General features: G+C 38.7%; 1 protein-coding gene and 1 long non-coding RNA gene across 8 annotated transcripts in view; one reads left to right on the top strand and one right to left on the bottom strand.

Moving 5' to 3' along the window:
- The window catches only part of LOC128930341 (uncharacterized), a 67,132-nt gene extending 49,523 nt beyond the window's left edge, over nucleotides 1–17,609 (bottom strand). For all 3 annotated transcript variants that reach the window (XR_008478296.2, XR_013530622.1, XR_013530623.1), the window contains exon 1: nucleotides 17,507–17,609. This is a non-coding gene — a long non-coding RNA (uncharacterized LOC128930341). The remainder of the gene's footprint in view (nucleotides 1–17,506) is intronic.
- The window catches only part of TTC3 (tetratricopeptide repeat domain 3), a 123,254-nt gene that overhangs the window by 74,013 nt on the left and 22,268 nt on the right, over nucleotides 1–26,973 (top strand). For all 5 annotated transcript variants that reach the window (XM_078358639.1, XM_078358640.1, XM_054248974.2 and 2 more), the window contains 8 exons: nucleotides 1,388–1,639; nucleotides 4,698–4,744; nucleotides 5,794–5,850; nucleotides 6,949–7,022; nucleotides 8,647–8,811; nucleotides 14,199–15,264; nucleotides 16,215–16,280; nucleotides 21,354–21,503. In XM_078358639.1, the coding sequence (XP_078214765.1) occupies nucleotides 1,388–1,639; nucleotides 4,698–4,744; nucleotides 5,794–5,850; nucleotides 6,949–7,022; nucleotides 8,647–8,811; nucleotides 14,199–15,264; nucleotides 16,215–16,280; nucleotides 21,354–21,503 (1,877 nt within the window). The remainder of the gene's footprint in view (nucleotides 1–1,387; nucleotides 1,640–4,697; nucleotides 4,745–5,793; nucleotides 5,851–6,948; nucleotides 7,023–8,646; nucleotides 8,812–14,198; nucleotides 15,265–16,214; nucleotides 16,281–21,353; nucleotides 21,504–26,973) is intronic.

The raw sequence follows: 26,973 nt of genomic DNA on the forward strand, positions 1-26,973 counted from the left end.
GGGAGGAAAAGAGAGGAAGGGAGGGAGGGAGGGAGAAATAACAGAGTACTAGTGAGAGAGATTTGACATTTCAATAGTGAACACTGCCTGCCTGCATTCCCCACATTGAGTACAAGCTCTGACGTGGATAAGGAATGGGAATGTGCTATATCTTAATTGGGCTCTTGTAAATCTGCTATTGCGTGAGTATCTTCTACGGTTCCTGATTTTCCTGCAACATGATCTCTGCAAGCTAACTCTTTAATCTGGAAGCAAGCAGTCTAGGGTCATTTTGCCTGAGCAATCTCTGCTTCATTTGTTGACTTCATTTGTCAACTAAGGCCTTCAGAAGTGACTATTTGTATTGGAGGCATGATGGAGAAACTGGGCAGAGCCCCTTTTTGCTTTTTGGTGGCTGTTCATCAGGAGTGGGGCTTCACCGTCTTTTCAGTAGGCGTATGTATGAGATTACAGTCACCCTGTTTTCTCATTTGGAGAGTGGAGAATAAAAGCAAGCTTACTGACCACCTTGAATTTTGTAGAGGAGGGTAAGGACCCACATTTTGGGGAATAAGGAGCAGTTATTGTAGGTGTTGGGGAGCAGGTTTACCCATTTCCTCTTTTAGTGGCATTTGGGAAGATTTTGTATTATTGTTGATGTTTTGTTACTATGGAATCCATATTAAAAAAACATAAAATCTTGCAAGTTTGTACCAATTGGAATGAAAGTCATTATGAATTAGTGAAAACATTGTTTGGGTTTTTTTTTTTTTTTTTTTTTTTTTTTTTTTTTTTTTTTAGAGATGGACTCTTGCCCCATCACTCAGGCTGGAGTGCAGTGGTGCCATCATAGCTTACTGCAGCCTTGAACTCCTGGGCTTAAGCAGTCCTCCCACCTCAGCCTCCCGAGTAGGTGGGACTACAGGCATTCACCTCCATGCCTGGCTAATTTATTTATTTTTTTATTTTTGTAGAGATTGGGGTCTTGCTATGTTGCCAGGGCTGGTATTGAACTCCTGGCCTCAAGTGAGCTTCTGGCCTTGGCTTCCCAAAGTGCTGAGGTTACAGGCGTAAGCCACCATGCCTGGCCTCATTATTATATTTTTAGAGGAATTTAATGCCATACTTTCATATCCTAGGTCTAATAAAGGTAACTATGATAGTAGAGGGCCTTGGCCCACATTATTCAAATCTAATAGATAAGAATTATTATAATCAGCCTAACAATGTTAAATGGTGTTTCTGAAAAGCATAATCGCTTGAATGAATCTGTTCTCAACTATTCAAATGTTTTTGCTGAAAATATAAGCAAATTGTAGTCAGTTGCTTTCAGAGATGTGAGCCTGAATCTGACTTTACAGTAAGTAATCTCCTTCCTCTTCTGATTTGAGTGTTGTTTTTATTGCAGGCTTAGATGCCACAGGACCTTTCTTTTCTCGTTACGGAGCATCTCTTAAACAGCTTGATTTTAGCATCATGACTTTCCTCTGGAATGAGAAATATGGTCAGAAACTAGCCTCTATTGAAGGAAAGAAACTTGATTATTTCTATGAGCCAGCGTCATTGAAGGAAGCCCGTTGTTTAATATGGCTGCTGGAAGAACACAGAGACAAGTTCCCAGCACTGCATAGTGCTTTAGATGAATTCTTTGATATAATGGGTATGTAGACTGAGTTTAGATTTACTTTACATTTAATCCTAAGGGGGAAAAAAATCTGTGAAGGACCTATGGTATTTAAATACATAACAAAGAAAACGGTGAAAATTATTATGGTACAGCCAGTTTATGTGGGGAAGTTAAGGATTAACAGTTGCGATTTTTTTTATGTCATGAAGCTTTTTTACTTTATCAGTTACAGAGATACTCAAATGTGGGTATGTTATGCTAACAATACACGAGGTTCTTCCCGTCTTCAATATTTTGACAGCATCATGGGAAAGATTGCATGTCACATTGACAGAATCTATTAGCAAGCAGTTTGATTTGTAGCATTTTAGAAAACATTGGCCTGCAGAAGTAGATGATGTTTGCAGAATCTAGAATGGATAGCACGTTTTAATGGGAAGAGTCTGGAACTGGGGATCAGGAAAAGTAGTTGTGGCACAGCTTCTTCCTTAGTTTAGTTCATTAAAAACCTGTGGGCCCAGTGCTAGGTGTTGAGAAGGAATTCAGAAATGCGTACACTTGTCTCTGCCCTCAAGAACCTTGTGTTCTAGAAAAGAGAGTAAGATGCATGCACTAATGACAGTAACATGGTAGTAAGCTCAATGAGGGAGGGCCAGAGAAAGTGCCAAGAGCATCAGCGGAAGGACCCAATATTTCCTGTCTCCCTGGGAGAGAGGAAAGCCGTAGTGCAGGGGTAGAGTCTCAGATGGGCTGTGAACGTGAAAGTGGAATTAGAAAGCTGGGCGTTAGGGCTTATTTGGAATTGGGGTGCCTGTTTAGGTAATGGCATGGAGTCCAGCTTGGACTAACTAGTTAGCTAGCAGCTAATTCCTTCTCTTCTCTTAGATGTTAATTTCCTCATTAAAATGAGATGATTTGGAGCCAGTGACCTGTGTGGTCCTGTTTTACTTAAAAATTCTAATATTCCTAATTCTAAATTAATCATAATTTATTACTTTTCATACTACATGAACATGTTATGATAATCCGCAAGTCCCTCATAATCAGAAGTCTCCTTTATGTATTGTTACACTTTTAAATGTCATGCTGTTTGTTTTAAAGGGTACATTAAAAGATCTGGCTTTGGCCAGGCGTGGTAGCTCAAGCCTGTAATCCCAGCACTTTGGGAGGCCGAGGCGGGTGGATCACGAGGTCAACAGATCAAGACCATCTTGGTCAACATGGTGAAACCATCTCTACTAAAAATACAAAAAATTAGCTGGGCATGGTGGCGCGTGCCTGTAATCCCAGCTACTCAGGAGGCTGAGGCAGGAGAATTGCCTGAACCCAGGAGGCGGAGGTTGCAGTGAACCGAGATCGTGCCATTGCACTTCAGCCTGGGTAACAAGAGCGAAACTCCGTCTCAAAAAAAAAAAAAAAAGATCTGGCTTTGTACGATCGCGCCACAGATGATAAACTTCCAATGCAGTCCAAGGAAGCAGAAACCTTACTCTTGACAACAAAAGTTCTTAGAAAAGAGCACACTCAAATACAGATGGCTTTATCTTTCTGGAATACTGCTTCACGACTGATGGTGACATGCTACTTGACAGCCTGAATTTATTGCCATCAGTTTGCTGCTGATGGTAATAAAAGCTGTCCTGGGACTGAGCTTACAAAACCTGATGCATATTTGGATCACAAAACGAGACAACTAAAAAGGACACAGTTCCCTCTCAGCGGACACCTGTTCTTTAACTTTGTTCCCTACATAAAATACACAGCACTTCCGGCTGCCACTGTTTCTCTGTTTCTAGTCATGACCTCAGAGGCCATTAACCAAATTGTTGGCAATCCCAATGTATTCTCAAGTCCAGTAGCCTTCTGCCTTCATCCCAGACATTTTCAGTTTTATCTCTTTGTTTAAAAGGATGGTTATATTTCTTAAAACTTTTCAAAATACACTGATCTTGTAGGTCGACAGCATCACCAGTGCTGTAATAATTGAGAGCCCTGACTTTTCCCCTTACCTCTGTCATGCATGATTCCCTAGGGTATTTCTATGAGACAGCCAAAGGGCCCCTGAAAGCAGTATGACTGAACCCACCTGTCACATCCTGAGACCTGTTTTTCCTCAGTTTCTCTCAGTCAGTAACATTGTATGTCTAGTGTTTAGGCAGGAAACCCTGTAATTAGTCTCAATTCTGTATTTTCTGTATTAATAGTATAACTTGTTTGTCATCGGTCCAAATGAGCTTTGTCTTTGCTCTGTCCTCTCCTGTCCATCCCACTTCCCGAGGCCAGGACCTTGGTTGTCTTTCCATAGTTAGACTACTGCAGTAGCCTCCAACTGGTCTCCATGGCTCTAGACTCTCCCACTCTTTATCTTCCTCTTATGTTGCAGCTAGTGACTCTTGTAGAACATCTGTCTGATTCTGTTAATTATTTGATTTGGGAAACATTAGTTTTACTTACAGATTAAGTTCACATCATCTGTCTGGGGTCTGGGTTCATCCTCTCTCTCTAAGCACACACCCCACTTCTGACTGTGCCCAAAGCTTCCCTGTGCTTTCCTGTCCCTGTTTGCTCATCTGGTTCCCTGAGCCATGCCCAATCCCTTTGCTCATTCATTTCAAGAGTAACTTAAATGTGCCCTCCCCCTCAGAGTCCTCCTTGCCTCTTCCGAGGGCCTCTCCCATGCAGATGGCAGACTTGAGTCCTCTGTGAGCTTTGTTGCCTTGTGTTGCATGTGGTACTTAGCACACTGGGTTACAGGTGTCTGTCTGTCTTTCTGACAGTAGAACAGGAGTTCATCGATAGCAGGGACTATCTTGTGCATCTCCTCTGTATTCCCAGCATTAGCATAGATGGCACCTAGAAGGCACTCAAACTCTGCTGAATTGGGTTGAAGTTTTATGGTCTTTGTAATTGGTTTCCCATTTAGTCAGTCCTTGTGCCCTTGGTTTCTAAACCACACTTGGGTCAAAACAAAGTAAGGAATAGAGAGCATGGTCGATGCCAGTAGTATCAGGAGTAGTTTTAAGGCTTTGGGGTATTGTATGGAAATGTAAATATTTCGTTTCCTCACAAAACCATCTGTATATTCCTACAGACAGCCGCTGTACTGTGTTAAGGAAACAAGACAGTGGTGAAGCACCGGTAAGTTACTCAATCACTTGAAATCTTACATTCTAATCTGTGTTAAAACAAAACTAGAGGGGGACCCAGGCCAGTGTTTATTGACATCACAGGCAGTATTCAAGAACCACATTAAAAAGTCATCCGGTAGGTAGTGTGTACTATTTCATTAGAAAGTCATTGCCGGTCTTCCTCTTGGAATTGCAGCAATAATCAGCAAACTCTGAGGCTTAAATTAGACAATTTCCATAAAGTTTCCAAGCTGAAACATTAACATCCTAATTAAGGAAGGAAGAGTTTTTCATCTCCTGGCATAAAAATGAAAAGTTATCTTTAATAATTAAAGTTTTAATGTTTTGCTGTAGAAGGAAAACAAAGGGACTTCGTTTCGAGTGTCTGTTGATTGAATTTTAGTTCAAGCAGTTCCAGTGTTGTCTTCCTCAGTGGTTTGCAGTTGCCTTTTATTCTTTCTTCAGAAATTCTTCAGTTTTAGGAAAGTGCTTAAATAGAGAAAACCGTAGCATTGCGGCAGTTTTCAAAGAGAAAGAAACTGTTTACTGATTTTCAGGAGCAAATTATCTATCTGTATGAACTTTTGTCTTAATCTGCTCCGTCAAAATATTGCCCAGCTAAGCAGGGAAGCACAGCTGACATACTCTGCGAGAAGCTGACGGCTTCTTCATTCCCTGTTTGTGCCCCGGGGTCTGGCAGGTGCAGAATGTCTAGTTTGGCTTAGTAAACAAAATATATTAATAATAATAATACGATTATAGTGTATGACTGGAATTACTTAAAAGTCTGATTAATTACTTGAAATAACATTCCAACCCTGTGGAAAATAAGAATGTTGGAACAATTAAATTTTAGTTATAACATTAGGTATTATTAAATTTTTGCTTGTTTTCTGTTATAAATCATAGCACTTGGGCTGATACACTGTAGTGTTTTTTTGTTAAACATTTTATATACATTTAACTTATGACTAGTCTATGAAAACCTATCTGGTTTCTTTATGAGCTTCATAATGCTGTTACTTGAGTGTTCACTGATTTTTTCCCCCCATTTTTTAGTTTAGTTCTACCAAGGTGAAAAACAAAGGCAAGAAAAAGAAACCAAAGGATTCAAAGGTATGGAGTATTTTCTGTATTAATTCTTGTCTAAATTCTCCAAAATAGTTAGTTGGACATATAAATTAGAATTAAGCAATTCTTCGGATGTTCTGAAACATTTATAGAGAATGACTTTCAAGCCGTTAAAGATGTTTTGGCAGTCTTCTACATACTGAAGAAATTCCAGGTTCTTTTTATATAATAGCGAGTCTTGAGACTTGTATTCTTTATTGTCCTTTTTATTTTTTAGCTATTTCTGAGTAAAAAAAAAAATTGTCATAATGTCCCCCAAAATAAATGTCTCATAAATGATGACTTATTTAAACTAAAAGTGATAAATACTAATCTTGATAGAATCCCTTTCTTCCTCTCACCAAAGGCTCTCCTGCAAGCCCATGAGATAAGTAGGGCATTTTTAATTTTATTTTGGGGACAGGATCTCCTTCTGTCACCCAGGCTGGAGAATGGTGGTGCTGTGACGGTTCACAGCAGCTTCAAATTCCCAGGCACAAGTGATCCTCCCACCTCAGCCTCCCGAATAGCCAGGATTACAGGTGCATGCCACCATGCCTAATTTTTTGTAGAGATGTGGTTTTGCTATATTGCCCAGGCTGGTCTAGAACTCCTGTGCTAAAGCGATCTGCCCACCTTGGCCTTACTGGCGTGAGCCACTGTGCCAGAGTAGGGCATAATTTTTAAGTGTCGTGGTGGGTTCTTCATGGCTCTTGTGTATGTGGGGAGCAAAAATGGGGATGGGGTGTGAGAGAGTAGGAAGTCTTAAAAGAATGAGAACAGCTAAGGAGTTCCAATGTAACTTTTATTTTTATCTTTGACTATATGTATTTAGTTTAGATAAAATGGGAGTTTAAACTGAGTGACATTTAAAGTTTTTTTTTTTTGGAGCATTGGAAACTACTCTAAATGTTAATTTGAGCTTATTTTTGGCTGTTGAAACTTTTACTGTTGTTCCTGTTTATAAGAAAATTTGGATAGATCTTATATATTAGCAGTTTGTATGTGTGCTTATATAAGCATTCATCAGTTTTAATGATTTTTTTTTTTTACTTTAATGGAATTTTAAGGTAGAAAATCATTGTTATTTTTCTTTTAAACCAGCCTATGTTAGTTGGGTCTGGAACAACTTCAGTAACTTCAAATAGTGAGATCATCACTTCAAGTGAAGACCATAAGTAAGTATAATTTTGAAGTTTTTGCTTCATTTTAACTCAAATGTCTTTACTTAATAAATTGTGTTAATTAAATGTATATAAACTTGTGTTTTATTTCCATAACTTCCCTTTCTAAAGCTGTGCACCCGACAACCTGATGTAATTCTATCTTGATTAAATTTATATAAATAGCTAGTAGGCATTAAGAATTCATTCAAACTGTGTTAAAGTCACAAGACTGGTGACATTCATTCACTAAGTCCATATTCAGAACTTACCATGTGCAAGGTTCTGTGGGAAAATCATGTCTAGAGATTTTTTTAAAAATAGTCAGTGAAGAGAATGTCCTGTTAATAGTGCATTTTTGCTGTAATAGAGAGGAAGCTGTTTTGGGAGCTGTGTATGATATGGTTTCACCTTATAGACTAGTGATTTTCATTGCCATTTGGATGTTGAAGCTGAGTTTTCAGGAAACAAATATTTAAGAAATAAAACTAGTAAGTAGCAGTAACCATTTTATAACATATTCCTTTATGAACCAAAAATGTACAACATGAGTTGTTTTTTTTTTTTCACATTTCTTAAAGGAGCTGTCAGAACTGTTAAAAATTTACGTAGTCATTTTCATGGATTCCTTAAGTAGGGTGATTGTTTTAAATTAAAATAATAGTCTGTCTTAGTCAGTTTTGGCTGCTCTAACAGTATACCATGAACTGGGAGGCTTACAAACAGAAATTTATTTCTCACAGTTTTGGAGGCTGGGAAGTCCAAGATCAAGGTACTGACTGATTCAGTGTGTGGTGAGGGCCTGCTTTCTGGTTCATAGATGGTGCCTTCTAGCTGTGTTTTCTCATGCTGGAAGGACAAGGCAACTCTCTGGGGCCTCGTTTATAAGGGCACTAATCCCATTCATGGGACAGAACCTAATTACCTCCCAAATAATCCACATCCTAACAGCATCTCATTGGTGATTAGGTTTCAACGTAGAGTTTTACAGGAACACAAACATTCAGAACATAACATAGCCTTTACTGAGATGAACTCTTATGTATCAGGCATTGTCTTAGGAGGTTTACATATATAAACTCATTTAATGCACTTATCCTGCCTACGAGGTACAGAAAAGGAAACTCTGAGGCATAGTACAGAGCTACTTGCCCAGGAACACAAAGCTTATAAATAGCAGAGCTGCAGCCTGCTCTTAGAGCCCACACTCAAACTACTACATAATTTTAGAGTGCTAATTTCTTATATTTAAAAACACTTTTTTTAGTACCATTTACCAGTCTCAGTCTCACTTTAACTTAATAGCAGTTGTAAGAAAATCTTTATTTGTCTTTTAATCATTTAACAAGTTAAAATGAATGCAACATTTTAAAAAAATATGGAGTTTTAAGAATTTTGCTCTTTGGAACAAGACTAAATAATTGAAAGTGCTTACTTAGAATGTTGGATATTTCTTGACTATAACTGTGGAAAGGTAACTTTTCTACACTTAAGTCCGGTGCTATTTTTTTTGGCAACATAAAACTGAGTAATATATTGCCATTATTGTGTTTATTTCAGTTAAACATTCTTCTGGCTAAATGATAAATCAAAGGTTTATCATTCACAAAATTGGGTGTTTTTTGTTGTTATTTACCAGCAATCGAAATTCAGATTCTGCAGGCCCATTTGCAGTGCCTGACCATCTTCGACAAGACGTAGAAGAATTCGAAGCTCTCTATGACCAACACAGTAATGAATATGTTGTCCGCAATAAGAAGCTATGGGACATTAACCCAAAACAAAAATGTTCAACTCTATATGAGTAAGTGGGTTGAAATGTTTACAACCATTATTTGATACTGAGGCTGCTAATTAAAGATCAGAAGTTGTTTAATTTGTATTGTTTTTAGAGATTTTGCTACATATAACACAAAGTTAATGGAGGATTTATTTTATTTTTTTGAGACAAGTCATGCCATGTCACCCAGGCTGGAGTACAGTGGTATAATCTCTGCTCACTACAACCCCTGCCTCCAGGGTTCAGGTGATTCTCAGGCCTCAGCTTCCGGAGTAGCTGGAATCACAGGCTTGCGCCACCACACGTGGCTAATTGTTATATTTTTAGTAGAGAAGGGGTTTTGCCATGTTGGCCAGGCTGGTCTCAAACTCCTGGCCTTAAGTGATCTGTCTACCTTGGCTTTCCAAAGTGGTGAGATTACAGGTATGAGCCACCACATCCAGCCCTGAGGATTTTTAATCATTAAATTTAGAGTCATAATGATTATTGATTTTGTCAGTTTGAGCTACTAAGTGAATATTGAGTGGGGTGGATAAAACAATCAAGTAAAAAAGTCAGGAAAATCTTGGAAATAGCTTACCATTTTAAGCTTTGCATTATTAAATAGTGCATGAAGACTTCCTTTCAAGAAAAGAATCAAGGCTAAGCTCTGTAAAGTAATATTAATTTAAAAGCAAACTCTTCTCCTGGAAGTCCTGTTGGTATCATGTCGCTGTACGGCCCTTCCTTCTGTTTTCCTCCATTGCCTCCTTCCTAGTTAGTTTTGTGCTCTTAGATCCTTCTTCATGGTTTTTCTTTAGAGTTCAAATGCTGAGCAAATCATATTTCCAGAGAACTCCTGGATGGCAGTTTGGAAACAACTGGAAAATTATACTATTATTTCTTAAAATATGCTAGAATCTGTTTCAGGCATCCAGAAGTAAAGCTGAAGTGTATAGTTTTCAATCGCTTGTCTCTTAAAGAATTTATTGTCGGGCCGGGCGTGGTGGCTCAAGCCTGTAATCCCAGCACTTTGGGAGGCCAAGGCAGGTGGATCACAAGGTCAAGAGATCGAGACCATCCTGGTCAACATGGTGAAACCCTGTCACTACTAAAAATACAAAAAAATTAGCAGGGCGTGTGGCGCGTGCCTATAATCCCAGCTACTCGGGAGGCTGAGGCGGGAGAATTGCCTGAACCCAGAAGGCGGAGGTTGCGGTGAGCCGAGATTGCACAATTGCACTCCAGCCCAAGTAACAAGAGTGAAACTCCATCTCAAAAAAAAAGAATTTATTGTCATTATAAGTGGGAAGAAATTAAACGACTTTATGAGAATGAAAACTGATTTATTTGTATTTTAAGACAGAATTTATTTCTTATAATAATAGAAAACCAAGAAGTTACAGGAAATTACATTTTAAAGCATAATTCTTTGAATTTTCAAAAGTAAAAACATGATGAGAGCATAAGATTGAAGATTTGTTTTATTGGCCAATGGATGAAAGAGAAAAATGAAACTAAACTTCAGTATACGAAGAGAGTGTAGAGTAGAAAAATATTAAATATTGGTCAAGGAGTCAAGAATAGTGGGATAACTGCCACAAACTAACTTTTTGTTGACTTTAGTATTTCGTCTTAAAATAGAGAACCAGACAAATTTATTTGTAAAGGCCCCTTCTAGTTATACTACTTTAGGATTTAGATAGTCGAAGCGAATTACTCTGCATTTCGTTTTTCCTAACGCCACCTTACTGGTACTAGTCAGTCAGGATATATGGTTAAGCACTGCTGCAAATTCCAGCAGACATGGAAGGTGCAGTCCCGTTGTGCAGCCTGCAGCATCACCAGAGAACAAGGTGATCACTGGAGAATGACAGTAAATAGCCAATAAAAATGACATTCAGAAATAAGAATTATGATCATGTACAACATGGTGATTTTTCAAAGAGGTGCTTCCAGAATAGGAGGACGGGAGTGCTTTCCAAATGTTTTTCCTTATCTTTTCCCCTGTGCTGACAGTGACATTCTGACATTTTAGTGCACTAGCATTCTGAAAGTTCATTTATGACTGTTTAAGACACAAATGGTCACCATCAAAGTACGAGGATGTTACATATTCACATAGAAACATATACATATATACATAGCAGCTTTTATTATCTCTGTTGTAATTGGCTTTATTTATTTGCTTCTGTCATGTACAGTGTGGCCAGTTTTGTTCCTCTAGTTCTTTATTTTTTTTGAGACAGGTTCTTGCTCTTTCTCCCAGGCTAGAGTGCAGTGGTATGATCACAGCTTACTCAGTGATCCTCTTGCCTCAGCTTTCAGGGTAGCTGGAACTACAGGCATGCACCAGCACACCTGGATAATTTTTAAAGTTTTGTAGAGATGACGTATCTCTGTGTTGCCCAGGCTGATCTTGAACTCCTGGGCTTCAGCAATCCTCCTGCCTTGGCCTCTTGAAGTGCTGGGACTACAGGTGTGAACCACTGTGCCTGGTATGCTTCTGATTCTTAAGTACGGGAATACCAGCCTTACTGGCATCTGAGACTTTGAAGGGGCCAGTTAATGGGAAGGGAGATAAATTTCATAACCCAGCCTAAACTAAAATGGTCATATAAGCCCCATCATTTCAGTTGTGTCTAGCATCTTTTGTTACAGCCTTAGCTTCTTTTCTGTCTACTAATCAGATGTATCAGCATTTGTTCAGTGTGTTGGTGGAATGATTCTACCCCTGTAAAACACTAGATTATGAAGAAATATTTGTACTATTTTGGAACCAATGTTTATCTTACTGAGCTTACTTTTCAAGGCCTAGAGAAGTCTAAATGTAACGTTTACTTTGTGTTGCATTTCAAATAACAGTAACTCTAAATGTGTAATTCACAGTACAGTTTAGTACCATTTCTGTTTGGACTAGGGGCCCTTGTTGAGTTAAATATTGTTCTGCCTGAACGTATGAAAAATATGTTGCTCTGTAGCCAGGGGGTAAATGTAGAGGCTCTAAGTCCTTGATAAATATTTTTTCTGATTATAAAAGTAGTAATACAGATTTTTATGGAATTTTCTAAAAACTCTAAAGGAAAAAAATTTAAATTCTGAATAATTTTACCACCCAGATACAACCACAGTTAACTTTGGTATATATTCTTTCAGACATGAAATGTATATGTGTAAAACATTTTTTAAAGTTTCCAGCTGTGATTTTACTGCATACTCAATCTTCATTTGCCTTTTTCACCTAAAAATGCTTGGTGCTTTTTCATGTCCTTTAATGTTCTTCAGGAACAGGACGTTCACTTTTTGTCTTCGTCAGCCTTTGTGTTGCTGATCACCCCTGTGGCTTTCACTCCATTGCTAAGTTACTAAGACTAGTTTCCTTTCATGTGGTCTCTGTTCTTTAGTTACCATAGTTCACAGTCACGTGTTTTAATCCAGGTAGAAAAGCTTTATTTTTCAATGATGCTCTTTAAGATTCATGATGGAGAGCAAAACTGTACAGTCCAGCAGATGCTTTAATTTTTTTTTAAAAGGGTAAATGTGAGCCGGGCGTGGTGGCTCACACCTGTGATCCCAGCACTTTGGGAAACCGAGATGGGTGGATCACAAGGTCAGGAGATCAAGACCATCCTGGCCAACATGGTGAAACCCTGTCCCTACTAATAATATGAAAGTTAGCTGAGTGTGGTGTTGTGCACCTGTAATCCCAGCTACTCAGGAGGCCGAAGCAGGAGAATCACTTGAACCCAAGATATGGAGATTGCAGTGAGCTGAGATCATGCCACTGCACTTGACAAATCAAGACTCCGTCTCCAGGGCAAAAAAAAAAAAAAAAAAGATAAATGTGTATATGCCATTCATCAGTTATTCTGCTGTTGCTTCTGGCAGTTTAACAGTGACTGGGAAGGGGTGGCCTTTTAAACAGATGGTGGGAGCCAAGGTTGTTTATACCAGTTAGCCAAAATACTCAACAAAGATGACTGTTCTGAGATTACTTTATTTCTTTTTTACCTTACTCTCCCTGAGCCTCTTCTGCTTTTAGAGATTTCTCTATGAAAAAGGAAGTTTGATGGTTATCTTAGGCCATATTTTACCTTATCTTACAAAACAACATGTATGTAGGGAAGTTTCAATTGTAGAGATTATTCAAAGAGAAAAATATTCATCATAAAACACACTGAAAGAGATTTTTGGGTGACTTTTAAGTATGTAGAGCAGGAGTGCAGACAAAAGTGGCATTTGGTTTTTATCGGGTATTACTTCAAATAGAGGTTATTTTATTTTATTTTTGAGATGGAGTCTTGCTCTTTCACCAGGCTGGAGCACAGTGACGCAGTCTCGGCTCACTGCAACCTCCGCCTCCCGGGTTCAAGCAATTCTTCCGCCTCAGCCTCCCGAGTAGCTGGGACTACAGGCGCGTGCCAAACGCCTGGCTCATTTTTGTATTTTTACAAATACAAAAGTAGAGACGGGGTTTCACCATGTTGGCCAGGATGGTCTCAATCTCTTGACCTCACGATCCACCCGCCTCGGCCTCCCAAAGTGCTGGGATCACAGGCGTGAGCAAATAGAGGTTATTTTTAACTGTCTTACGCGATTACCTGCAGCAGCATCTACGCATGAAGTGATTTTCTCATGCCTCAAAGAAGTACTGCCTTTACTTTCCTTACAAATAAATTATCCACCTTGTTAACATTAATTTGCTAAGAAAGCTACTTTGGAGGCTTTTTGTTCTTGAAAAAGCCGGTTAGTGGTGCCTGTTGTGACTTTCATGCTGGTTTTGAGCCATTGTTACAGAGTGAATACAGAATTTGTTTGAGCCTGATTCCTGCGCTTGGCGAGAATGGGAAAGTAGCTAGACTCAGAAGAGAAATGAAAAAACCTGGTTCAGAGCTGGAGTCAGACTAAGGGCCCATTACTGTAGATCTGGATCTTGAACTATCTTGGTTTATTGATCAGACAATTAATTTCACTCCCTCTGAATCATTGAATATTTCTAAACAAAAAATTTTAATAGATTTACTGTTTACAAATTCGAATAGGATTTGCTTTTGAGATTTGATTTTCTCTATTTATTTCAAATTCTTATTATTGGCATTATTTTTTCTGAATCAATTTGCTTATTTTGTTGTTTTTAGAGTAAATTATATAATTACATAGTTGAAAGTTATAAGATAACCTTTTGATTCCCTTTTGCTTTTCCCCCAAAAAAGTTTTAAATGATCATTTTCTAGGAGGTAGACAAAATTTTCAATATAGTATCATGGATTGCAGTTAACCTTATGTTTGTTATATTTGTTCTTGGGGAAAGGTTGAGATCAGTGAAAAGTTAAACAACATTTTACTTTGGGAGAATACAAGTTTTTTTTTTTTAATAAGCATATTCAAGAAATTCCTTATAGTAACTCATGTAAATGTAAATCTTTTCCAAGTTACTTCTCTCAGTTGTTGGAGGAACATGGTCCCTTGGACATGAGCAACAAGATGTTCTCTGAAGAATATGAGTTTTTCCCAGAAGAAACTCGACAGATACTAGAAAAAGCAGGAGGCTTAAAATCTTTCCTCTTGGGATGTCCTCGTTTTGTTGTGATTGACAACTGTATTGCATTGAAGAAAGTTGCATTACGGCTCAAGAAAAAAAGAAAGAAGAAAAACATTAAAACAAAAGTAGAAGAAATTTCAAAAACAGGAGAGTATTTACGAGTTAGACTACCACTGAATCCAGCGGCTAGGGAATTTAAACCAGATGTAAAATCTAAACCAGTGTCCGATACATCTGCAGCAACAGCTTCTGAGGCTGTGAAACCCAAACCAGTGACTGCAAATTCTCCCAAACCAGCTTGTGAAGATGTGAAGCCCAAACCGGCATCCAATAATTCTTCTAGACAAGTTTCTGAGGATGGGAAACCCAAAGGGGTCCCTCCTAATTCTCCCAAGCCAGGCTCTGAGGATGCAAATTACAAGCGACTCTCCTCTAATTCTCCCAAACCGCTTCTTGAGGATATGAAACCAACTTACTGGGCTCAATCCCATTTGGTCACAGGATACTGTACGTATCTTCCTTTCCAGGGATTTGACATCACCCAGACACCGCCAGCATACATAAACGTGTTACCAGGTTTGCCCCAGTACACCAGCATTTATACACCCTTGGCCAGCCTTTCTCCTGAATATCCGCTGCCAAGATCAATACCAATGGTGCCGTCTTTTGTAGCCAATGACAGAGCAGATAAAAATGCTGCTGTGTATTTTGAGGGTCATCATTTGAATGCTGAGAATGCTGCTCGTCACCAGATTGCCTCTGAAACACAGATCCTTGACACCTCTTCGGGAATATCTGTAAAGTCACAGTGCAGCACGGGTGATGCTGATACAGTCCTGAGTGAGTCTAACAGAGATGATGGGCACTGTGGCAATTCTAACAACAGATTTGAAGTCATTCCGGAAAACACCAGCACAGTAACAAACATTCCACGCATGCAGATGGTTGCCATACAGGTAAGACTTAAATAGAAAAGTCTTCTTAATACTGAAGTTAAATTTTCCTTTTCATTTTTCATTGCCATTGTATTTACAAAAATCCTTAAAGTTGATTGACTTTATAATGGTAACTGAAGCTTTTGCCTGAAAATCTTTTTAAAATATGAACTATTTTGTGAGGCGTGACACGTAATCCTCTTAGAAAGAAGTTTAGGTTCAGTAATACCCGCCTTTGCTACTGAAATTCTACACACATTGAGAAATAAGACAGCAGGTGGAGCCAAAACGTCATCCTAAGAATTAATAGAGGTGCCAGAGGAGGAGGTGGCTGTTTCTGTCTGAAAGTTCAAGTGCTAGCTGGCAGTGTAGCCTGCATCATAGCACCTTACCTGCCAGTTACAGGAGGGCCCACCTGGAGGCCTTCCTTCATGGGGTGCCTGCCCCATAAGACTTGCTGCATGGAGGAGGAAGGGAAAATGTGCTGGCCGCTCCTCAGAGAAGGAAAATAGGAAGACCATGGCCTACACATGCCCAGCCTCTCCTGTCAAACCAGGGGAGGAATGAGAATGTTAAAAAGAGACAGCCAGATAGAAACAAGAGGGATGTGCATGAATGAGTTCCTTCCTAACAAGCATGAGACTAAATCAGGATTCCTCTGTAGTTGCCTTTATAGGGTATGAATTCATTAAATCCTTATTGAATTTCCCCACTCCTCATTATGTTCTCTGTTTTCTAGGAAGCTTTGAAAAAAATGTGTTAAGAGCAATGGATCAAAATCATTTTCAGTTATACTAATTCTAAGTAATTTTCTAATATACATGTTTACAGAAACATGGAACATGATCTAAATGGGAAAAAAAAAACTTAAAAAAATTGTGTGTGTGTTTTAAAGTGTTATTACAGGACGGGTTTATTTTACTAGAGCAATTGAGACAAAGTGAATTTTAATTTTTTGTTTTGCCCGGCAGGTATCCTGGAACATAGCACACAAGGAAGTCAATACTGAGCCATATAATCCTTTTGAGGAAGATCAAGTGAGTCAAAATTATCTTGAACTGTTTAAAGATTTAGTTTTCATTAATTTATCTAGATGGAATGATAAACTAGAACTATTTTGGAGCCAGCTTAATCCACACAAAGTTATCATGGAATAAGCTGGAGAACATAACAAAAAAATGATTTTTATTGTTGAAATTTGAGAAGGGAAGGAAAAGGTACATTTTTTCCAGCATATTTATTTTAAAGTATAATAGCTTTATTGTTTTGTTTCATTTATTTTGTTTTATTATTTTTAAAAAATTTTTTATTATTTTAATTTTATCTTAATTATTTTTTTGAGGCAGAGTTCACTGTCGCCCAGAGTGGCCCGCTTTATTGTTTTAACTGGTATAATGAGCATGTAATAATTTATAAGTAAGCTTATTCATATGAATAATACAGAAAGATATTATGAAGACCATTTCTACTATAATGATGATTCAATTAGAAAACCTACTAATATAATTTACTTTGTTAATATGTATCATAAGAGAAAAGTTGTCTTATCAACTCAAAGTTGCTAAAAGAGTATTGGATAAAATTCAGGTCACTGTCTTCACCAAAACTAGTAAGAAAAGGGGAATTGATGATTATTTCTCAACATGCTAATATTTTAAGCAAAAAGCCATCATCTTGCTTAATGGTGAAGGATTACAGAGGCTAAGGCTGTGTACCAGGAAAATCCAAAATGATCAACTGAAAACCTATACTAAAATGTAAGAGAATTCAAAAAGGTAATTGGATATAAAAGAAATACCTTTTTATATATAAGCAGTTACCTGTTAGAAAGCGTGTTGAAAGAAAATATTTTCAATACCAAGAGATAAAATGCTTAAATACATGTAAAGAAAATTTTAAAATGCTGCAGAGAGACACATAAAAGCCTTAAATGAAAAGCTATTTCATGTACTTGGATAAGAACACCTATTATGATGACGAGACTGGTTCTTCCTAAAGCTTTTTAAAATTTAACACAACCCCAGTGTATACATAAACAGGGCAAATTAGTTATGTATTGCTATATATATATAACAAACAACTTCAAAACCCAGTGACTTAAAACAGTAAACATTTCACAATTTCTCTAGGTCAGGAATTCAGAAGCAGCTTAGCTGAATGGTTCTTGAGATTCTCATAGGATTAGCTAAGATGTTGATGAGGGCTCAGTCATCTCCAGGAGTAACTGGCGCCAGAGGTTCTACTCCCAAGGTGGCTCACTCACATCGCTGGCAAATGGGTGTTGGCCAGTTGGCGGGAAGCTTCAGTTCCTTGCCTTGTAGACCTCCATGGAGTCTTCCCCTCCATGGAGGCTTTTTCCAGAGTGTGATCCCAGAAGTTGCAATGCTTTATGAAGTCACAAATCATCACTTCTGCTGCATTCTGTTGGTCACATAGACCAACCCACCAACCCTGATACATGGTAAGAGAGGTCTGTACAAGGCCGTGAATACCAAGAAGCTTGGTTACTGCACAGGGTTAATTTGAAAGAAGACAGATTCTGAACTTCATATGTAAAAATAAACATCAAGAATGGATATGGAAGAGAAACTAAGAAAGGGAGTTATACAACTAAATATCAAAACACAATATAAATCTCTATTACCACATACGTACACCATTATTTTGAGAGTGCCTGGCCAACATGGCGAAACCCCGTCTCTACTAAAAATACAAAAATTAGCCAGGCCTGGTGGCTAACGCCTGTAATCCCAGCTACCTGGGAGACTGAGGCAGGAGAATCGCTTGAACCTGGAGGTGAAGGTTGTAGTGAGTGAAGATCTCACCACTGCACTCCAGCCTGGGCAACAGAGTGAGAATTCATCTCAGTCAATTGATCAGTCGATAAAGATGGTAAATTATCAGTCAGCAAAAAGTGGATTATTAAATACATAGGAGAAATGGATTGCCATCTAGAAAAAATCAATTTTGGTCCCTACCTCATTCCTTATACCAAAATAAGTTCCAGGCAGATCAAAGATTTTAGCATAAAAAATGGACCTATAAAAGTATCCAGGAAAAAATGGGAATTTTCTTTCTTTCTTTCTTTTTTTTTTTTTGAGTCAGAGTCTCATTCCGTTGCCCAGGCTGGAGTGCAGTGGCTCCATCTCAGCACACTAGAACCTCCGCCTCCTGAGTTCAAGCGATTCTGCTGCCTCAGCCTCTCGAGTAGCTGGGACTACAGGCACACGCCACCATGCCCAGCTAATTTTGATATTTTTTAGTAGAGATGGGGTTTCATCATTGGCCAGGCTGGTCTCGAACTCGTGACCTCATGATCCACATGCCTCAGCCTCCCAGAGCACTGGGATTACAGGCATGAGCCACTGTGCCTGGCCAGGAAAAATCTTTTATAAGATCAGTAAAAGGGGAGGCATGGGAAAAAAGTGTGTTTATGTACATATACACATGCATGTAATGTGTATATCCTATATGCATAGCATATATGTAAAAACAAATATATACACATACACATGTCAAAACACAGACGACAAGGAAAGTTATGTGCAGCATGAAACAGAGAACTAATTTCCTTAACATATAAAGTTTCTATAAATCAGTAAGGAAAAGATGAACAACTTGTCACAAAGTGAAAAGGGATGTGAATAGAATTCACAACGAAAGAAGTTATTTTTGAACATATAAAAAGATGCCCACCCCACTTGAAATAAGAAAAGCAACCATTCACATTTTGAAAGATAGTGAAGCTGAAATTTCTGGGAAGGCAGTTAGGAATCAGTCTGTACTCATATATGTGTAGAGAGACCAGTGAGCCAAGGTTATTTGTAGTTTGTTTTGTCTGAATTTGTATCAGCAGAAAATTGAATACAGTCTAAACCTCCATCAATAGTGGACTAGTTAAATTATGATATAGCTATAAAATGAAATACTGTGCTGTCATTTCAAAAGCAGTTCTGTAGCTAGATACAGAATGATTGACAAGATCAATGTCTAGTTAAGTAGGTAGGTCAGAACTTTGGGTTTCCTGCTGCTATTTGTACAAATAGCCTTTAGTTTCTGCTAATTATAAACATACAGAGTCGTTAAATATTTTAGATGAATAATACCAAAAATTATGAAAGAGAAATCGGAAATCATCTACCTTCCCGTCACCCATGTTAATATTTTGATGTGTAGCCTTCCAGGCTGTTTGAACGTTTACATATAATTAAACAATAGTTTTTTAAAGATGGGATCACAGCATATATCTTGTATTTGAAATTTTCAGCCTTCAGTTAATATATCGTAGACTTGTTTCCATATTAGTAAATACGATTTATAGCATCATTTTAAATGGATACTTGGTTTTCCATTTTATTAATGTGTGATAATTTATTTGACCAATTTCTTATTGTTGAACATTTAAATTGTGTCAGCTTTTTATGCTTACAAACAGTGCTATAGTGAACATTTTTGCCTGTTTAGTCTTGTTGAAGTCTTATGCTGTACTTAGCTTTAAACCAGATAGGTTCTGTTGTTTAATGAGTCAGTGCTTTTGACCCTCAAATAAATGTTTTTATCAGTGGTGGGACCGTTCACAAATGTGTTCTTAAATTAGCTCTTAGTTTTAGGACCTTGATGCTAGTATAGTTGATTGCTGGCTTCTTAACTAGTGAGACTTGCATTTGAATCCCAGCATTACTTTTTCCTGGGACTTTGAGAAGCTGCCTATTCTGGTTTTCTGATCTATTAAAGGCAAAAATAATGTATTTCTCACAGAAGTATGGTGAAGTTTAAATGTAATAACAGGCAGCATCTGGCTTCCTGCCTGTCTCTTGGTGATTTGGGACATAAAAATTTATTCATAATAGCAAATTACTATTCACTGTGATCCTTTTGCTGAACCAAGAATTAAAATAGAAGTAATTAAGGTCTTAAACTATAAAGTTTTGCTTCTGGATGATAGTAAGGTTGACCGTTTAATTAGTTTATTTAAACATGGACTCTATAGTGCTAAACTTTCAGTTTAGGCAGACAAAATGGCATGGTCCAAAGCAAACTGGCATCGATGGTCAGTCTGACCATAATTCACAGTTCTCTAACTGATCATTTACAGAGTTTCAAATATTTGATTTCCTGATTTTTTTACACTTGAAAGATGCTAAGGTACTGGGGGAAGGTACAGGAGATGTCATAGGTGGACCAGGTTTGTGCCTGGGATAGATTTCCAAAGCCTGGCCTTGGGTTTTGTTTTTGTTTTGAGACAGAGTCTCGTCCTGTCACCCAGGCTGGAGTGCAATGGTGCGATCTCGGCTCACTGCAATTTTTTGTTGTTAAGCTGGTACAAGAAACATAACTGACGGTCAGGCGCAGTGGCTCACACCTGTAATTTCAGCACTTTGGGAGGCTGAGGTGGGCAGATCATGGGGTCAGGAGTTCGAGACCAGCCTGGCCAAGATGGTGAAACCTCATCTCTACTGAAAATACAAAAATTACCCGGGTGTAGTGGTGTGTGCCTGTAGTCCTAGCTACTCTGGAGGCTGAAGTAGGAGAATCGCTTGAATCTGGGAGGTAGATGTTGCCGTAAGCCAAGACTGTACCATTGCACTCCAGCCTGGGCCACAGCGAGACTCCATCTCAAAAAAAAAAAAAAAAGAAACATAATTGACAATAATTCATTGATAATATCTTAATTTGTCTTTTTGAAGTAACCAGCAACTATTTATTTGAAACACTTAAAGCCAAAGTTAATATGTTCTGTTTATAACTAAAATATGTGTAATATGTGCAAGCTTTTTAAACCTAATAATCTTTGGTGTTAATTGGGAGAGTAACATTTTAATCAAACTGTTAATCTAATACTGAACCCTTCTAAAACAAATATTCAGAACTAATCATAGTATAGATTGGAGAATTTATGAATTCTAATAATATGAATGATTGTGTTTATCAAAGAGCTGGTTTTGCTAACTGGTGTTTAGGGGTTTTTAATTCCTGAGTTATTGTGACATTTCCCTTGTAAATTTTCATCTGCCTTTTACTCTTCTTTATTTTAAGAAACAGTAAAGAACAAGATCATACGTAGGCATTTTAAATGATTTTTAATAGATTATTTTGCAATTCACTTTTAGGGGGAAATTTCACGGATTGAAAAGGAGTACCACGTATTACAAGAGCAGCTTAAAGAAGCATATGAAAATTATGAGCAGATAAAACTTAAGGGCTTAGAAGAGACCAGGGACCTGGAAGAAAAGTTGAAAAGGAACTTAGAAGAAAACAAGGTAATCCTATCTGAAACTTGTCTTTAATTGCATGCAGCATAATTAGGAGAATATGAGTGTAACTGTGCTTGTGCAGCCTCAGCTGAACTTCTGCATTGTTGGCTAAACAAAAGATTCTTTCTCAGAATTGCCTGCTTCAGATTTCTTTGTGACATAGTAAAGTGGTTATTTCTTGCTGTGCTTTAGAACCTCTGCAAACTGCCTTATGAGAAAGGGGCTGTCAATCCAGGTTTTTGTTTAGCTATAGTTCAGTTTGCTTGGTTAAGTAAAGCTCTATTTTATGAGCTCCAAGGCAAATTCTTGTTTATATTGAAAGGGAGTATAGCAATAGAGGTTCAGAATGAGAGCCCTGGAGACAGACTGGCTGGGTTCAGATCTAGGCTTGGTTCTGTACTAGTTCTACTCTTGGGCAATTTACTTCTTCTCTGTGCTTTCATTCCTTACTTGGAAAATTTGAGTAATAATAGCTCACATTTTGTATGGTTAGATTAATACTTATGAAGTACTTAGAACTGCCTTGTTCGTAAGGACTCAGTAGGTATTGGCTGCCACTGCTTTATCATCATCTTTGTCTTACTCCTAAGGAAGTGTAAGAATAACACATGGAGCCTTAGACAAACTAGAACCGTAAAGTCACCCAGAGTATCTTGTTGAGATCTGCCGACCTTGAATTGTTAGTCAAGATTGATCATCAAATACATGGTTAGTGGAGGGGTAGCAATTAGTGGCAAAGCCAAACTGAATTGGTGGGGAAATGGAATCATAGATGTGAGGAAATCATGGTGCATTTATTTTTAAAAGCTACCATCATCTGTTTAGAAAGGTAACAAAAGGATACTAATTCATTTAAGAAAGGAGGAGTTTGTTCCAGAAGTCTGGATCGATAGCTGGGGTAACACATTAAATAGAAGAAAATTAGCTTAGTGGGACCTTAATCAGGAAGCCCGTTTACTAAGATTTTAGTAGAAATCTTAGGTTCAGTTTGTAAAGGTAACTGTCATAACATTTCCTCAAGGGCTGTTTATACTCAAGATGGGACTGGGGAGATTCTAAGGACAAGAAGAATTAGATAGAACCAGAGACTTTCTACTCAGTTTCCTGACTGGGAGAAGGAAAAAAGAACAAAAAGCAAAACTCTACATAGCCTAGTGACATATGGAACACAAGTTTCTATAAGCTACTCGGGGGGTTCACAAAACAATAATTTTACAAACCTTACATTGCCTCGGGAAACTTCAGTTTTAATAAATCTGTATGGGAATGCCTGTGGCTGCTTGTTTGAGTGATGAGGGCAGATTGGAGACAGTCACTTAAGGGGAGCATTCAGCCAGTGGGATATCTTTCTTTCTGGCTTTTTGAGCTTTCTGAATTGCTGGTCTGACTGCATGCTCTGTGTGTACAGTTCACCATACAGATGATGTGTACACTAATCTTTGTACAGTCAGTCAGAAGAGTCTGGGAAACCAAGCTCCCAGGGATGGTGTGGGGGCTGCAAGGGAGCCACAGCTCCAGGTTTGGGCTTTTTTTTTTTAACTTGTTAAGCCTTTGAGTCTGCTGTCGTGTGGCCCTGCTCAAGAGTGCCTTAAAAGGGCAGTCACTAAGCCTCCCCAAATTACAGGCCTGATAAGTTATTAGACTTGCCACATAAAATGTGTACCTATTCCCTACCAGGATAAGTTGCTAATCTGAGTTCATGTCCACACAACAATAGATGAGATTTAGCCGCAGTCATTTCTTTATTAATAGTGATTATGCTCATAGCCCATGGAGAAATTTTTTATAAACATAGAAAACATGTGGCTTTTACTGATCTTTCCCTTTGGCCTTTGACTGCAGATTGCTGAGGTTATGAACTAACTAACTTTTCCTTTTACTCCAGTTACTTGATGCCATGTTTAGTACCAAATGCACACCGAGCGCCTTACAGGGAACAGAGAAACAGGGAAGCTATAGAAATCTGAGAGCCTTAGAGTCCCACTGTCCACACCACGTCCCAGCACTGCCACGTAATAGCTTCGTGATGTTAGACAATTCTTCTGCCTCTTTGCTCCCAGTGCTCTTGTTAATAATATATTGCCTACGTCACAGCTTTGTGAGGGCTCACCTGGGGTGGCTGAAAAAGGACAGGGGATAGCCAGAGATAGTAAGTGCAGTACTCAAGGAGGAACTGTCCCACCCGAAATTCTACTTGTGCCTCTGCTAAGAAAATCATCTTTTTACAAACCACTTTACAAGAACAGAAAATGAAACACCGCATATTCTCACTCATAGGTGGGTGATGAAAAATGAGAACACATGGACACAGAAAGGGGAGTACTAAACACTGGGGTCTATTGTGGGGAAAAGGGGAGGGCCATTGGGAGGGGGAGGTGGGGAGGGATAGCCTGGGGAGAAATGCCAAATGTGGGTGAAGGGGAGAAGAAAAGCAAAGCACACTGCCATGTGTGTACCTACGCATGCTCTGCTCATGTACCCCAAAACCTATAATCCAATAAAAAATTAAAAAAAAAAAAAAAAGAATGCTTAGCATATACTAAGCATCAGTAAAAATCTGAGCTAGCTATTATATATAGCTGATGTGGTTCTATTATTATTCATAAGCTAGGAATGGCCTCTATAGGTAATTAGTACAGTTATCTATTCTCTGCTGGTAAAAAAGTAGCTTTTTTAAAGCCAGAATCTCCTATTGTTTTTTATGGACCCTAACCTGTGACTGCCAGGTTATAACTGGTGGCAGTATTGCTCAAGGACATATGTTCATTTTTGTTTGATTGAGAATAATTCATATAACATAAAATTTGCTGTTTTAACCATTACAAAGTATACAATATAGTGGTTTTTGAATATTCACATTATTGTGTAACCATTACCACAACCTAATTCCAGAAAACTTTTATCACCCCCAAATAGAAACCCCATATCTATTAATCAGTCACTCTCTAGCCCAGGACATAATGGTCTTAAGGTGCTTTAATAGGATGCTAAGATGGGCATTGAGTTAATATCAGCTCTTAAAACACTGTCCAATTATTTGGCCTAGAATAATTTATGGGGTAGATTTTTGGACCCTGTTAGTATTAGAACAGAATCTTGGCCCTGCCTGCCAAAACTTCCTCAGCCCACACTGGTGCAGAGGTAGCGATTCTCCTCATCAGTCATGGGTCCTTGTCAAGTTCAGCCTTTTTTTAATGTAACATTTATGAAGCTCCTATTATGTGCCATACTCAATTGCTAATTTTTACATGAATCTCAAAACAGTCCTCATACAATATTGTTATACTCTAGTACACTAATATCCATGTTACTGATGAGGAAATGGGGGTGGGAGCGGCTAATGCAGCTTGCCCCATCACACCAGCACAAAGTGGCAGAACAGGTCATGAGTGTCAGGCTCCAGAGCCCATGCATTTGTCCTCCCTTAAGAGAAAGTCAGTTCCACAGCCCAGTTCAGCTGTTAGGAAGGTTTCTCACCACTTTACAGTAGTGTAGGCGTATCAGTTAATCACTGTCATAAGAACACTGAGTAACTACCAGCCAGAAAACCCCAGTGACACGTGACTGTAAACACTAAGTGTAGGAGGTCTGGATCGGCTGGTCCTGCTTGGGCTTGGCTGGGTTAGTTCATCTTTGGGCCCGCAAGAGCTCTGCGGTGTCTTTGCTGTTCTTGCCTGCATATCTGAGATCGGCTGGCTGTGGATTGATTGATCTAGAATGGCCTCAGCTGGGACGACTGGGACAACTAGCTCTGCTCCACGTGTCTTGCATCTTCCACCTTGAAAATCCTATTCTCAAGGCAGTAGAAAGGTGCAAGGGCAAGCCAAGGTGTTCACATGAGCGCCTTTCAAGACTCTGCTGACTTCAGGTCTGCTCAGTCCCCACCGACAAAAGTAGTCATGTAGCCAGTCAGGGTCAGGGCTGGAGGAAATAGACTTTGCCTCATTAGTGATGGGAACTGCAAGGTCACATGACAAACGGAGTGGCTACAGAGTGTGAAGGATGGAACTATGAATGCTATCCCTCCACTATAGTAGGTCAGCACCAGTAATTTACTAACACTCAGTAATTGCCAAGAGCCTTCTGTGATTGGTGCCTGCTTCATCTTCTGCCTTCTCCCTTGCCAGTTCTCTGCATTGTTCTCTAATTTAATGGATAATGTTTGTCATTCAATTTCTCACTTCCAAACCTTTTCCCAGTACCGTCCCTTCTGCCTAGAGTGGTTTTCCTTCTCCCCGAGCCTGGCACCCTCCTGCTTATCCTTTGGCATCACTTTCCTGAGGAAGCAGTTGCTTATGGCAACCTCAGGCTTGCTTACAGGCCTTTGTTCATGCAGTGGTGGCAATAATGACTATGTGATACAGAAATTATCATTTTGTAACGTCTTTACTGAGATATAATTAACCGTAGCATAAAGTTTACCCATTTAAAATAGATATTTTAATGGTTCTGGTATATGCACAGGGCTGTGCATAGCACAGTCTAAGTTTCAACCATTTTCACCAACCTAAAAAGAAATCTAAAATGCACTGGTCACTACCCATTCTCTTCTGTCTCCCAGCCCTTGGCAACCACTGATGTACTCTCTGGATTTGTCTATTCTGGGCATTTTGTATAAATGGATCATGTTACATGTAGTCTTTTATAAGTGTCTTCTTTCACTTACATGTTTTCAAGGTTCATCCATGTATATCCATCTATGTTAATATGTATCAGTATGTCATTCCTTTTTACTGTGGAATAATATTCTGTTGTATGACTATATCACATTTTATTCATTCACCAGTTGATTGACATTTGAGTTCTTTCCACTTTTTCACTATTCTGAATAATGCTGCTATGAACATTCATGGACAGTTTTTTCTGTGGACATATGTTTTCATTTCTTTTGGATATATCTGTAGGAGTGAAATTGCTGATCATGTGGCAATGCCATATTTAACCATTTGAGGAACTGCGAGGCTGTTCCAAAACCATCCTGCCAGCAGTATATGAAGGTTCCAGTTTCTCCATTTCACACTTATCATCATTTGTCTTTTTGTTTAGGCATCCTAATGGGTTTGGAGTGGTATCTCATTGTGGTTTTGATTTTTATTTCCCTATAAGGCTAATGATATTGAGCATCTTTTCATGTGCTTATTAGCCATTTGTATATCTTCTTTGAAGAAATGTCTATTCAGATCCTTTATTCATTTATGAATTGAGTTTGTCTTTCTGTTATTTACTTACAAGAGTTTTTGGGCCAGGTGTCGTGGCCCACACCTATAAAATTACCACTTTGAGACACGAAGGCAGGAAGGTTGCTTGAGCCCAGGAGTTTGAGACCAGCCCGGGCAACTTGGCAAGATCCTATCTCTACAAAAAGTTAAAAAATTAACCAGGCATAGGGGTGCCCCGCTGCAGTCCCAGCTACTTGGGAGGCTGAGCTGAGAGAATCACTTGAGCCCAGGAGTTTTGAGGCTACCGTGAGCCAGGA

Source organism: Callithrix jacchus, chromosome 21 (genome assembly GCF_049354715.1).
Source record: "Callithrix jacchus isolate 240 chromosome 21, calJac240_pri, whole genome shotgun sequence".
Lineage (NCBI taxonomy): Eukaryota > Metazoa > Chordata > Mammalia > Primates > Cebidae > Callithrix > Callithrix jacchus.